We start from the raw sequence: 14,759 nt of genomic DNA, 5'->3' as shown, positions 1-14,759 counted from the left end.
GACAATATTCAAAACTAGCAAAGCAGATATATAAATGAGTAGATGCTCGTTAATAAGGGAATTGTTCTAAATAGCTTATTTTAATACTATTTATTATATTATACATTTTAAAATCGGACAAAAAACAGTTAATATATTCATATATGTAGAAAATGAAATAAAGCTAATTTTTTTAACCATAAAAAGGAAATTTAATTTTATCACTATTACTCAAATTGAAAGTCATTAGCTATTGCTATTGGCCCAAAAGTTTATTCATTTTTTGAAATAAATCACATATAGTTTCAGCTTTTATCTCTTTTTAGTTAGATTCTACATGCTTTTCTTGTGAAAGGAAAAGTTTAAGCCCCCACCTCCTTCTTAAAGTGTCCTTCGAGGCCTCTAGGCAGCTTGTCGCTATGAATAGATATATACTCTACTTGATATGAGAGAGGAGGCCGGCTGTGTAGGTGAGTCTGTCACTCTCTTTACCTGTCTGCTTACTGGCTTAGCTCCATGGAGGCGTATAGAAAAGGATTGTGATATAATTAAATGAAAAAGTGTTTAAACATTAAAAAATAATAATTCTTATATAACCCTATATTATTTTGGTTAATATTTTGTGAAATTCTGTTTTTAAGAACTAATTTTGTTTCAGAAAACTAAAAATGGATTTGATGGAAACTAAGATATTATCAATGGTACTACTGGGTGGAGGGTCTCTCATAGTTGGAGGAGCAACCTGGGGACTCAGGTATATTATCCATAGTGCTGCTGGGTGGAGGATCTATCATAGTTGGAGGAGCAACTTGGGGACTCAGGTATATTATTCATAGTACTGCTAGGTGGAGGGTCTCTCGTAGTTGGAGGAGCAACCTGGGGACTCAGGTATATTATCCATGGTACTGTTGGGTGGAGGGTCTCTCATAGTTGGAGGAGAAACCTGGGAACTCAGGTATATTATCCATGGTACTGCTGGGTGGAGGGGTAACCTGGGGACTCAGGTATAGTAACAGATTATCCATGGCCCTTAGGACTCAGTGATTTCAGTACAAAACTGATTTATTACCGCTGGATTAGATTGGGTTCTAAGCCGTTAGAAAGATGTTACTGAGAAAACATACACCCCTCTCCCTCCCATTGCTTGGAAATTGTTTAAATTATTTTCAACGAAAAAAATTGAACCACCCACCATACCTCTAAGATATTTTCTGGTTTGTCATGTCATAAAGGCTAGATCCAAAGACTCTAGTTTCAAATATAGTATATAAAATTAGCTGTACAATTTTATTATTTGTTTTTCTAATAAAATAAAGATAAAAATGTTAGGCTTGGATTTAATCATAGTCATAAACAATATCTTTTATAATTTTTTTTTACTTCGATAATAGTAAATTTAACATTAGAGAAAAAGACAGATAGAGTTTCTGTTAATCTTGTTTTTTTTCAGTTCTTATATGGATGTTAGTAGGCAGGGTAGAAAGAGGACCGTCGCCACCTCCCTGCTTTTGTGTTTTGGTGCTGGCGTCCTGCTGGCAACTGGTCTGCTCCACATTCTACCTGAGGTAATATTATACCTGTCTATTTATCTTCCTGTCTGTCTGTCTGTGTTACTATTTATCTATCTATCTATTTTTATTACTGCCTAAGTAATATAAAGTATATGATAAAGTAACAGGATGTGTATCTGTCTATCTGTAACTAAGGATCTAGCCAACCGCTGAATTCATATAATTCTCCATAACATTTTAGCTTCTCATAGGTCCTGGGAAGGTTTGTAACTATTTTGAAGGAGGGTACCACCACCCTCCCAAGAGAAAAACCCCCCAAAAAATGAAAAATATGAATAAAAAAAGAGCTTATCTTAGCTTAAACAAATAATTTTTCAAATTAGATATTTAAATATAAATAAAAACACATATCAAATTCCACTAAAGGCCTCTAGGGGCGTAGCCACTGGTTAAAAATAAAGAAAGACACCACTCTTGTTTATACATTTATGATTCAATTACAATTAATAATATACATGTATTCTCTGAGAGAGAAATGTACTTTTTATTACAGAAACATAGGAACTCAATTTTTAATTATTTTAGCACCTCTGTTATAATGATAACCTTTGATTCAGGCCCGAGAAGGATTGGCTGAAAAAGCCGAAGAGTTGGGAATAGAATGGCTGGCTGAATTATGCCTCTTCCTAGGTAATTGTTTAAATTATCTAAAATACAAAGTAGAGCGATGTCTGTCTGTCTGTCTCTCCGTCCGTCTGTCTGTCCCTTGAGATCTCGGTAACTACTGAACCGATCAGATTCTACTCTTCAGGGAATAAACCTACTGGTCCGGTGGTGGCTTTAGGCTATTTTCTTGGGAGGTAAGACATCCCAACCCCCCTCCCAAAAAAAAAAAAATATCCCTATTTTTTTAAAATATGTTTGAAAGTAGTGGGTGAACCTCCATTTTTTTTATAATTTTTAAATATGTTCAAAATAAGTGGTTGTATTTCCAATTAATTTATTTACTTTTTTTAAAATTACCTCTTGGGGCAAAGCGGCTAGTATATTTAAAAGGATAATTATAGAAATATCTAAATTGAAAATCTTTAGCTGTATGAAATTTTGATTAAAATAACCGAAGATGTAATGGAGTTTTGCTGTTTTGTAAATATACTTCTTGGTTTTCCCAAGATTTTGGCTATTTTCCGTGGGGGGTTTCCCCGAATAGTGATTTATAGAATGGTCAATATACTACAGATTTAATCTATTTTTCCAGAATAGTGATTTTTACAGGAAGGGAGTGCCAAACGTTTCAGCCACTAATTGTAATCTACAGATGGGGTAATTTGGGTATAGTCCCTTTCGTAACATCGCACCTTATGGGGCGATTCTTCGTATTTTTCACAGTAGCTTTTCTCCTATTTCTAGCCCCTGCGGTGGGTTCTAACACTGCGGGGCAAATTACCTAACCCTGTGGGACAATCACCTAACCCAATATAACCTAACCTAACCTAAAATAACCAAAAAAAGCAATTTTAAAAATACGATGAATCATCATTGGCGATGTACATGTACATTTATTGGCCATTGTCTTATCGCTTGATTTCTAGAATGATTAGTTCAAACCGTTTTAGGATTTTTCTTGGTGTACTTTGTTGAAGAAATGGTTCATGTTGTTCTACACTTTACCAGCCACGAAGAAACGGTTCATAGGTACAAGTTTTTATTTGTAGCGCAGCTTCTTTACAATTATAATATTCCGTACGTCTGTACGTCACTCATGATTGCTCATAATAATCGATTTAAAGAACTAATTTGCCTATCTACAAAACGGATTAATGTTTGCTGGATTAGAATTGGTTCCGCGATATACTGAAAAATCATAAATAACATCGTATTAGACAATTTCCCACAAATATCAAAATGAAAGTTATAAATTTAATACCAGTTTTGTTAGCCCAGTATTTCAGTCCCTCATTTTGCTGCTTAAAATCAGCGAAAACCAGTCTATAAAACGATGCGATAAATAACCACTCCGGTACATATCTGAAGCTTAGTGTTAAGGAAAACCCTATGAAAATAGAACATTTGAATTGACAACCGTGTAGCACTTGTACCATTTCAAGCAAATAAGTTCTAAAGAGCTTAGAGTCCTTAGCTTTCTTGTTGTAATATAATTATTTTAGGACGTTTTCCATGCGAAAATCTGGAGCTGATCACGAAAATGGTGAGAAAAGTTTTTTTTGCTACTTTAATGATATATGTATACGGTTGCGCCTGTATTCATAGGTGTAGATAGGGGACAGAAAAATAGCCTAAAACCATCCCAGGGATTAAATCTACAATTATAATAGCCTAATAGCAACACGTGACCGTGGGGAGTGGGAAAGAAGTGATTAAAACGCAAATTATGGTCATCAGATTTGTAAAAACTTACCATAGGACATCCAAAGTACAATAATTTTTATATTTCCCTTTAGAAGTTTTTACTATAATTAGTAAAAGGTAATTGAGGCATTATAAATAAGTTTTAAAAGTCAGAATTAATTTATTGTTCATTCTCATTATTTTAAAAAGAAACGATACATTCTAATTTTTTTTGGTAGCTCCAAAAATTAAAAAAGTGGTTTAAATTTAATATACGTGGATACCAACAATCCGAGTTATAGAGTAGCTAAACATATTTGGCCAATATTAATTATGAATGATTTTTTCATATCACAAAAATTTTACCACTTCATTTGAAAAGATTTTAAATACAATAAACAAAACGGGTCGTGCGACAACTTTTTTGTCCCCTCCCAAAAATTATTAAAAATCAGTTATGTTTGTAAAAAGTTCATGAAAATTACACCAAAAAAACAAGAATTATGCATTACAAATAGCGAAATAAGTATTACAATACGCAAAAATTATTATATAATTTGTAAGGCTGTCAACATCGATTGATTCTAAAGCTTTTGAATTTAGGAAGCTAAAGCTAAAATTTAGAAAAAGAGGTGAACTGTTTTATCGTCATTTTATAGGGTACTACATGGGGATGGGGGGGGGGAAGGGGCGGTGGGGGTCAGAGCCAGACTTTGTCTTTATTTGGCCCATTAAGGCATCCCTCTTGCAAATGTACAGTGCATACAGACACAGTACAAATGATGGACAGACGGACAGAGTGAGTTAGAGAGTATATTTAGCAATAGAACACGCAAAAATATTTAGTATTTTGTTGCAAACATTTTTATTATCTATCTATTCTATTAAACAAAGTAGTAAGTATTTAGTATTTTGCTGCAAACATTTTTATTATCTATCTCTTCTTTTAAACAAAGTAGTAAGTATTTAGTACTTGTATGGCTGTAGCTAAAATATCTTTTCCAGTATGGCTTCATAACCTATTAATATCCGCTGGATTAGAACTGGTTCTCAGCCATACTGAAAAATCATGTTTAGCATCGTATTACAGACATTTTTTCATGAATAACAAAATAAAAAACATAAGATATTTTCAGTTTTATAATATTTCATTTTTATATTCGCGGAAAGGTGTCTATAATACGATGCGATAACAAAATAACTATTTTTTAAAATTTATTTTAGATGTAGAAGATGGGAGTAGTATAAACCCCGAAGAGGAAAGAATTTCATATTTTTTGTACAATTTTTTGTTAATTTATAATTAACTCTGTCCGTCTGTAATGCTTTTCTTGGCTCCTATTTAAGATAGACTATAGATTTTTCGGTAAATATAAACTCTTACTTAATAGTATTTAGCGTACAATTACTTGGCCGGTCAGTTTATCGGTCATAATACAAAAGTCAAATGTATTTTATGTATAAGATTTTGTTGATTTTGTATTACATAAATTTTTCGTTTTTTATTACTCTTACATATGCTCTTTTAACTCCTTTACACTTTGTCTATCCACTAGCGGCTTCTCCCCTAGCCTCTAGGAGCAAAAGTACCTCTGGTGCTGCAACCGCTGATTTCAAATTAACTGCCTAAAAAAATGTGGGGTTGGGGTGTCCCATGAACCAAGAAAATAGTCTAAAACCGCCACAAGACCAGTAGGTATATTCCCTGAATAATCAGTATAATCAGATCGGTTCTGTGGTTACCGAGTTTTTAAGGGACGGACACACATCATTCTAATTTGTATTATGAATGACTATTTATTGACAAAAATTATGATATTTTTTTTACTAAGAACTGCTGTCAAAATACCAAGAATTGTCATAATGATATGGAACTTGGGTAAGTGGAGGGATAGATAGATAGATAATTAGATAGATGAATATTCAAATTACTGGATATCCGGTCGGATAACCGGATATCTGGCATTTTAGTTCAGCCGATTATCCGGTATCCGTATAAGTTTCAATATCGGGTACCCGGCCGGATGTTTAAAATGGCCGGATATCCGTCCAAACTCTAATAAATATACAAGACACCCAATAAGTCAGTTTATATTGAAAGGTTTTGTGATTTTTCTTTTCTAATAATGATATTATATTTTTAAACTTTCATTTTTTTTAGAATAGACGCTTCTAATAACACAACCTACACCCCCAAGTATCAGGTAAAAAATTATACAATAAAGAAAAAAAATATATAAAAGCGAATTTCAACAAATGTGAAATCAGATATACAAATTTAAAAATAACAGAGTAAATTCAGTTTCCTTTTTCTGAAGCTAAAGATCTCGGAAATAGCTGGTCTTAATGTCTTCGGGTGGTTTTAAGCTAGTTTCCTGACCTTAAAGAGGCTAGTTCACACAACAACTATTAAGCTACCTAGAAATTTAGAAATACATAGATATTTCATTTATAAAATTTGGAAGACTAAGAAAGTCCATCAACAAAAATTCTGACGTCATAAATATGAGGAGATGAGGAGAGGAGGGGTGGGAAAGAAAACCTCTAAAAAAGAGATAGTTAATCCCTCAATTTTATGACGTCACATTGAGCGACTTTCTTCGTCTCCTAAAATTTGTAGTATTCGTTACTGTTAGAAGAAAGTTTTTAAAAGTTATTATTTAAATATTCTTAATTAATGCTGCTTTTCTAAACTTTTCTTTGCCAGTCTAACTGCATATTGGTTATGCTATTGTAAAGACTTATATCATATGCTTTGCTACCACAGATAACTTGTGTTTGTGTTCATCCTTGTTAAAAGCGAAGCTTTTCTATAATTAGGGTCGGTCCGTCCATCCGTCCGTACGTCCGTCCGAGACAGATAGCTTTTTTCGTTAATTTAGGCATGTTGGAATTGTCCTATCGATTTCAAACTTTGCACGGAGATTCCTGTAATAGTTAGGTATGATTTAGAAAGCGTAGCAACTCTATAATCATTACCAGAATGTCCGTACGTCCATTTTAAACATGTTAATTTTTCTACTTTTTTTAACAACAAATTTACTTACAATTTTGCTTCGACTCAATTGTACATTTATATTCTGAACAAATTTGCTTCTACTCTTGGTCATTTATATTCTGATTATTCAGTTCTGACACTATACAAGTGTTGATGTCCGTTTGTCCTACCGTTTCAGTGCTTCGCTTTTATGGATGTTGTCATCCTTGTTTTGATTTTTCCTTCTATAATTAGTGTTGCCATCCATATTTTTGTTTAGAACGGATTGAGTATGAATACTGAGAATGGTGTCAATGGCAGGTAATAGTTATTTCTCGCATATTATTATAAACGGCTTTCCGCAGATGTAAAAATGTACAATTATAAGATTAAAACAAATTTTTTTAGCCCCGAGGTGCCAAAGGCACCGGCTAAAAAAACTAGTTTTAATCTTATGATCGTACATTTTTATATTTGTAGAAAACTGGATATAATACGATGCTAGACATAGTTTTTTCGTATGGATCCGGATAAGAATCGGTTTGGAATGAATACGAGAAAAATCCTTACATAAAAGTAACAGGATGTCTATGTATTGTATATGTGTGTGTCTTTCTCTACGGAAGGATCTCTTTAACCGCTGATTTAATATGGTTTTCAAATTCCTGTGAAGGTTTATAACTATTTTGGGGGAGGGTACTACCAAACTCTAAGGAGAAATCGCCCTTAAAAAATTACCGCCCCAATAAAATTACTTTTTACTAAATGATAAATCAAATATTGCCAATACCTGTACCTATCATTGATAGTTTAATTTTGTTAAGGTCAATGGGAAACAATATAATTAGCCCCAGCAGTACCTCATCCACCATGGAATCTCCCTCCCACAGTCATGTAGTTCTGGCCAGCAACAGCATGATCAAGGATATTATTACTGGTAATTTCCCTAAGAGTGTCTAGTTAATCCAATAAACCCGTCACCTTTTTGGGGATTGATTAAATATTGAGAGGATAGCGATGAGTAGTTTTATGATTTAATTTGTCAATTGTTTCCTAAGGCTAGGTTAAGTTAGGTTTTATTGAGGCTTCAGGGTTAAGGCCCACTGTAGGGGTTAGGCATGAAAAACTACTTCCCTTATATTAAGTTAAAAAATAGAAAGAGGTTCTGTGCTCTTTAACAGGAGTAAGGATTTTCAATCTAAATCAGTAGTTCTTGAGAGTAATTAGAGTCATCAAGTTTAAATCCTATTAGTTTATAGTAGCCAATGTCGGCGTTATCCTCTTTTTTAATAATTTTTTTCAATTTTAAAAATCCCCTCCCCCCCTCCCCCCGACAGAAAGAATTATGGCTCTGGCAGAGAACAACTATATATGTTAGGTTAGGTTTTAGGTTAGGGATCAGAGCGCCCGCAGCTAGGTAGGCTAGTGGGCCGAGAGCTGCGGCAAGGCAGGCAAGGGTGCCGAGCGCCTCGGCCAGAGTTCATAGTTCTGTCAAGGGGGATGGGTATAAAAATTTTAAAATTGAAAAAAATATTTCTAAGAGGATATGTCATATCATATAGGACAAACAGATAGACAGAAATCATTAAAAAAAACTTTTTTTTTTAGTACTTGCTCTGTCATTTCACGCCGTGTTTGAAGGAATGGCCATTGGTTTAGAGGTAAGGATTTATTAATGTAATAGTGGGGGCGCCCCTAGAGGCCTCAAAGAACAAGTAAATAATGTACATCAAACAATTTGTGCTTATGCATCTATCTCTGTAATAAATTCTTGGACGGTAGACCAAACTGCATAACTTTTGTGTCACTTTTGATTCCTGTGACGTCATAAAATGAGGAAGATGAGAGGAGACGTGGGAAAGAAAACCCCTAAAAAGATATGGAGAATATGACGTCAAAAGTGGTGCAAAAGTTATACAGTTTGGTCTTCGTTGATTCTTGGATATTATGACAGGGGAAAAGTTGTCGTCAATTTAAGTTGCTTTAAATGGAACTCGTTTATTAGTTAATTCGTTCGTCCAATAGGAGGGGCGGGAATGGGGTAAATGGCTTGGAAGGGGTAATCATTATATAAGCCTGCAGCAAGTTTCTCTTTAAATTTGGTGTTTGATCCAACTAATAACATATCCATTATCTGTGTATAGAGTGAAGTTGGTGACGTATGGAAACTGTTTGGAAGCGTAGCTGCTCACAAGTTTGTCATTACTTTCTGCGTCTGTGTGGAGCTTCTTCAGTCTAATACAAAGGTATGCCATATTTATATTTTGTACTTTGTATAAAGATGATTGAATTCATCGCACGAACGTCAAAGCTATTGGAGGGAGGGAGTAAAAATTTGAATCACCATCCTAAATTCTTTTCTATTTTTTATTTGTGGGGGGGGGGGGGGATTTAATAACCATATTTTGGGTGTGCTTCCCCCACCTCAAAATTAAATTAAATTCCTCCTTTTAATTTTGTGGCCACTGAGCATAAGCTCTAGCACTCATTTTAAGTATTTGTCCATTTATCAATTTTGTATGCTTCGCTACTTATGAATGTTATACTTGTTTTGCTATCTATAATACAAAGTAGTACGATGTCTATCTCTCTGTCTGTCTGCCTGTCTGTCCGTCTGTCTGTCTGAAGCTTAAGATGTAGTACCCACAGAACCGGGGAATATACCTACTGGTCCTATGATGGTTTTAAGCTATTTTCTTGGAGGTGGGACACCCCCCCCACAAAAAAAAAATTAAATCTAAATAACACAAAAATAGGTTGATCAAACCTCATGGGGCAAAGCCCATAGAGGCTAGGGGCGAAGCCGTTAGTAAGTATTAAAAGTATTGCATACAAATGTATCGTTTTTCATTATATTCTGCCCAATGACAAAAAATTTTATTTGTCTATCCTTTTATTTAAAGTAGTAAGTTTTTTTGTATGAAACTTACGGTTTTAATAACTACTGAACCAGTCATGTCTCTATTTTATGATATCTTCATACAGGTTTAAGTTGCATTTTATGCTACTTTTTTGCTTTCCCTACCGCTTCAAATAGAGAGCTGCTAAATGCTAGGGGCACAGTCACAAGTCTGATATATTATGTAATTAAGGCGACATTCTACTTTGTGTACCTGACCACTTTCTCCTTGGTGTCACCACTTGGAGTGGGGATAGGTCTGGCCATCGACAGCGAAAATCAAGAGGTTCTCAATGGCGTGATGCAAGGTACAGTAACAGTGTTTGTACAGGGATATGATAATTGACGATAAATTGTTTTAAATCCCCACTGATAATAAATGAAATTAATCCTTGCTGGATTCAAAAAAATAATTTAAATTAGATGATGATACTCAAAGACTTTTAAATGCCGAATAAGATTATTTGATTATAAAACTCTGGGTCCTCCTCGCCCCTCTTCAACAAAACATAGAATTATTCAATTTTCTTGGTCCATGAAATAGATTCTAAATAAGTTTGGCTTTATAAAACAACCATTATAAATTGTTCTATGTATATTGTATATTGTACATAGGACTTGTTATTAGCAAAGTATTTGAAAAAAAATAATATAATAAAAACCTACTTTTGATGGTTATAAATATACAGATTTTAATTCAAAAATATGTGATAGATTAAATGATGTTTAATATTTTTTAGCTTTAGCTGGAGGAACTATAATCTATGTTGTTATGTTTGAAGTTCTACAAAGAGAAAAGGAAAATTCAAATTAAAATAACATCATTTTTAATCTATCTGTCTGGAAACCGCTGAACCGATTGGCGATTGGGTTCTACTCTTCAGGGAATATTACCTACTGACCCTGTTGTGGTTTTAGGCTATTTTCTTGGAGGGTGAGACAAAGCCTCTAAAGGCTATGGCGAAGCCGGTAGTCATATTATGAAGTAAAACAACTTTAAAATTAACAATGACCTCTGTATATCTGTTCTGTCAATCAACTGTTCCTTATTTCTATTCATGACTGTTTGTGCTTTGCTATTTGTGGATAAAAAAGCATAATATTAGGTAGACCGTTCCAATTAAATAGCTAATCATTTATGATTTTTAAAACATTGAAATTTGATTTGTTGACCAGAGCAAAGATGTAGCTGGACTACCACAGCTGTTAGCCGTCGGCATTGGTTTTGCCGCAATTCTCATCATTGAAATATTTGGTAAAAGTCGTCTTTATTAAGAATTTATTATTAATGCTAATAGGAATTAACACAAGTAAAACATGACAGATATGTCTAAAATTTAAAGATAAATTCAAGGGTTAAGGGATGAGAAAATAGGCATTTGTTTTCACGGTTTTCTACACGCTTGTCCCTAAAGTAATTAAAATAAACCAAGAAAATAAAAGTCTCGTAGGTTCTAGTGTCCACACTCCAAGACAACCAAAAAAAATGAATTTTAGATCCTTCATCTCATCATTTACGATAGTACCGCGGATTTACTTAAAGCACCATTGAGATATTTCCAGTATGGCTTCGAAACCGGTACATATCCGCTGACTTAAAACCGGTTCTCAGCCATATTGAAACATAAAATTTTTCACTTATATTAAATTAAAAATCATAAGATTATTATCAGTTTTGTTAGCCCATATTTTCGGTCTCTTGGGGCTAACAAAATTATTTTCAATCTTATAATTGTACACTGTATGTCCACGGAAAGCTGTTTATAAAATGATGCGAGAAATAACTATTCTTTTTCTAGGCGCCCATCATCATGACCATCATGAGCATGATGATGAACATGAGCATGCTAGAAGACTACTACTACAAAATGGATCTGCTATTGGTATAGATTCAATCAAGGTAAAATATTTAGGGATGTAAAGGCATAAGACAATTGCCGATAAATTAATATACATTCCCATTGATGGTAAACAAAATAACCCCTTCTGTAGATTACAATTAGTTGTTGAAACGTTTCGACAAAAAATCAAAATTTAATAAAAGTCCTCAAAGTTGTTCAGCCAACGAATAAGAAAACAATATTATAAAACTTTGGGGACTAGTATAATAAACAGCCCACTTTCCCCTCCCACCCTACAAATACTACAGGCAGGGATGATAAAATAGTGATTAATCCCCCCCATAATTAGCTAATGTTCTACTTAGAGCCCTTTGGTTAAAGGATGAGCGAACTTTTTTGGCACAATAAACAAAAAGCAGCAAAATTTTACGCTTTTTAATACATACCCCACCCACCCCCTTATAATTATCTAATATCCTACCTATCTAAAATTATGATTTAGAAAATTGATTTAGCATATATCAGGGATCCTAAGGGATAAGACAATTAGATTGGATACCAAATCAGAGGCGTGCATAGGTGGGTGTATCCACCCCTCTGCCAAAATGAAAGGGGGTTGGACAAGGTTCTACCCCCCCCCCCCCAAAAAAAAAAAAAAAAAAAAAAATGTAGTAAAAATGTCACCCTCTCATAAATTTAATGAAAATCAACATAATCCCCCATTCAGTTGATTGTAATCATTTGTTGAAATAAACAGTTTTTACCTTTATTTAAATCTATATAAATATTGCAATAATCGTAACTTTACAAAGTGACTAAAAAATCAGCCATGTGACGTCATAAAAATGAGGGATTATCCATCTCTTTTTTAGGGGTTTTCTTTCCCAATTTTCCCTCGTATCTCCCTCATTCTTATGACGTCACATTTTGAGATTTTTGAGACACTTTGTAAAGTTACCAATAATCTATCTATTGTTCAGGATCTAGACCATCTGCATCATCATGACCACCACCACGGCTTCCATGACCACGACCACTGAGATCATCTCGATGATGGGGTACAAAGCTCACTATCAAGAGTTAATGGCCAAGAGTATCAAAGCTTTATTAATTGTATCAAATAGCCAACTATAAAACTTCAGACATTAAATTTTTTTTCTAAACAAAAACTTTAAGCAAAATGCATTTTTTTAGCTAACAGCCAAATATCTACAAAATCAAAATTCACACACCATTCGCCTACAGAAAAAAAAAGTTACTTCAGACACAAAGATGCCCAAGAAACGAAAGGCACAAGTTAATTGCCAAATAAAGATCATTTCTAATAGTTTACTATATCGGCGCATTTTTGTATCTCGGCTATTTAAAAAAGGCATTCTTTTCTGTCTCTATCTAAAAAAAGCCTTGAAAATTAATTTCCCTCCTTTTTTATGATAAAATATATGCTTTTTCTTATGATTACAAATAATAGGCCAAATCCAACAAATTTTATCACCTATCCTACGAGATAAGGTAGCCTAAGCCTTAACTAAGTTTTTATAACTATGTAAAGTTTATGAACCCTTTGCCTAGCCTAGAGGTTTTTATATGATTTAGCCTACTATTTTAAACATGTATTAACACAAGATAAAAAAAACTGAGATCTTTCGAACATAATGTTGTAAAAAAAGTATGTAAAAAATATTTTTGTAATCAACTAAGTATTTCTTAATACACCATTTGTAAATAAAACTCTGAGCGAAAATAAATTAGATTAGCATTTCTTGTTCTTATATCATAATTGAATTATAAAGACAAAGCTCAAATTGTGTCAAAAATGGTCCATGTGACGTAATAAAAATGAGGGATTATCCATCTCTTTTTTTATGGGTTTTCTTTCTCACTTCTCCTCTCATATCCCTCATTTTATTACAAAACATGGATCATTTTGACACAATTTTATCACAATTTGGGCTTTGCCAATCATAAAAATGTTAAAAATAATAATGTTAAAAAAGTATCAGATTTCTATATATTTGGCGCCAATCTCAAATATTTAGTTTTTATTTTGTAATTAAAGTGAATTCAAAAAATTTTAATCATTATGGTTCAGATGATTTTTAGTTTACTTTTAATAATGAGACAAGATAAACCTTATATAACACCTTTGAATTCACACATCCTTATATAAAAGTAACAGGGTGTGTGTGCCTGTCTGTACTGAAGGATCCCGCTAACCGCTGAATTGATATAATTATCTTTTACAATGTAGCTTCATATAGGCCCCGTGAAGGTTAATAACAACTTTGGGAAAACAATTGGGAAAATCGCCCTAAAAAAGAAAGTTCTAAAAGTTTGAAATCGATAGGACAATTTTATCATGCCTTAATTAACTAAAAAAGGTAACTGTGACCTACAGAACATAGTAGAAAACAAAAAAATGAGGTACTAGGAATTTTATTTTATCAAATTTTATCAAATGAAATTTCATAAATGGATAACACTAATTATTTTGTTTGTAAAACAAGGAAAATTATATCCGAAAGAACGTTAACAATTATGTAAATGTGTATTGTGTAGAAAAGTTATTTATCACATCTCATTATAGACTGCTTTCAGCGGATAATAACATGGAAAATATATGATTAAAGCCAGTTTTGTTAGCCCCGTTGGGCCGTATGTATTATCTTTTTATGTTTATATTAATATTCGTGGAAAATTGTCTGAAATAGATAGAAAGTCTCAAGTGTGGGTGATTGTACATAATATAAAAGTAATAGGATGTTTATCTCTCGCTTTGTATAGGCTCTGTGAATGTTTTAAACTATTTTGGGGATGGATACATTACCCTAAAATGTTTGGGTACCCTATATACTTTGTCTCTGCAAAACTTGAATGTAAATTAATGGGTATAATTCTCTCTTTATAGTCCCCAATCTGTCCCTAAGGGCCAATAGGGATGTAGCCACTAAAATAATAAAAAAATATTTTAAACATTTTTTTTTATTTCTTCAAATGTCGTCCACGTTTTATAAATATTTTATCACACGAAACACTCGAAATTTCTGGCTCTTGACAAAACATAAATCTTTCTCTGATTTCTCCATGCGTCAGTAACTTTCAGGGCTCGGCAGCCCGTCTGTATGCTTCTGAGAAATCAACCTTTTACAATTTAAAAAATAATCTGAAAGTCTAAACCTTACCTTACCAAAATGTGGCAATCC

The 14,759-nt window shown here is 33.3% G+C and overlaps 1 protein-coding gene across 1 annotated transcript; it reads left to right on the top strand.

The window, feature by feature from the left end:
* Positions 1–636: 636 nt before the first annotated feature.
* LOC145327693 (zinc transporter ZIP3-like) lies at positions 637–13,468 on the top strand. Its single transcript, XM_080171248.1, has 17 exons — positions 637–733; positions 1,430–1,544; positions 2,108–2,180; positions 3,107–3,185; positions 3,659–3,699; positions 5,064–5,098; positions 5,672–5,718; positions 6,001–6,043; positions 7,097–7,137; positions 7,641–7,753; positions 8,425–8,477; positions 8,961–9,062; positions 9,909–10,023; positions 10,456–10,514; positions 10,892–10,970; positions 11,515–11,615; positions 12,537–13,468. The coding sequence occupies exons 1-17, from the start codon at positions 648–650 to the stop codon at positions 12,594–12,596; spliced, it is 1,242 nt and encodes a 413-aa protein (XP_080027374.1). The 5' UTR covers positions 637–647; the 3' UTR covers positions 12,597–13,468.
* The last annotated feature ends 1,291 nt before the right edge of the window (positions 13,469–14,759 follow it).

The sequence above is a fragment of the Acartia tonsa genome, chromosome 9 (genome assembly GCF_053477335.1).
Source record: "Acartia tonsa isolate MP-2025a chromosome 9, ASM5347733v1, whole genome shotgun sequence".
NCBI classification, from domain to species: domain Eukaryota; kingdom Metazoa; phylum Arthropoda; class Copepoda; order Calanoida; family Acartiidae; genus Acartia; species Acartia tonsa.
This window is presented reverse-complemented; position numbering and strand designations above follow the sequence as displayed.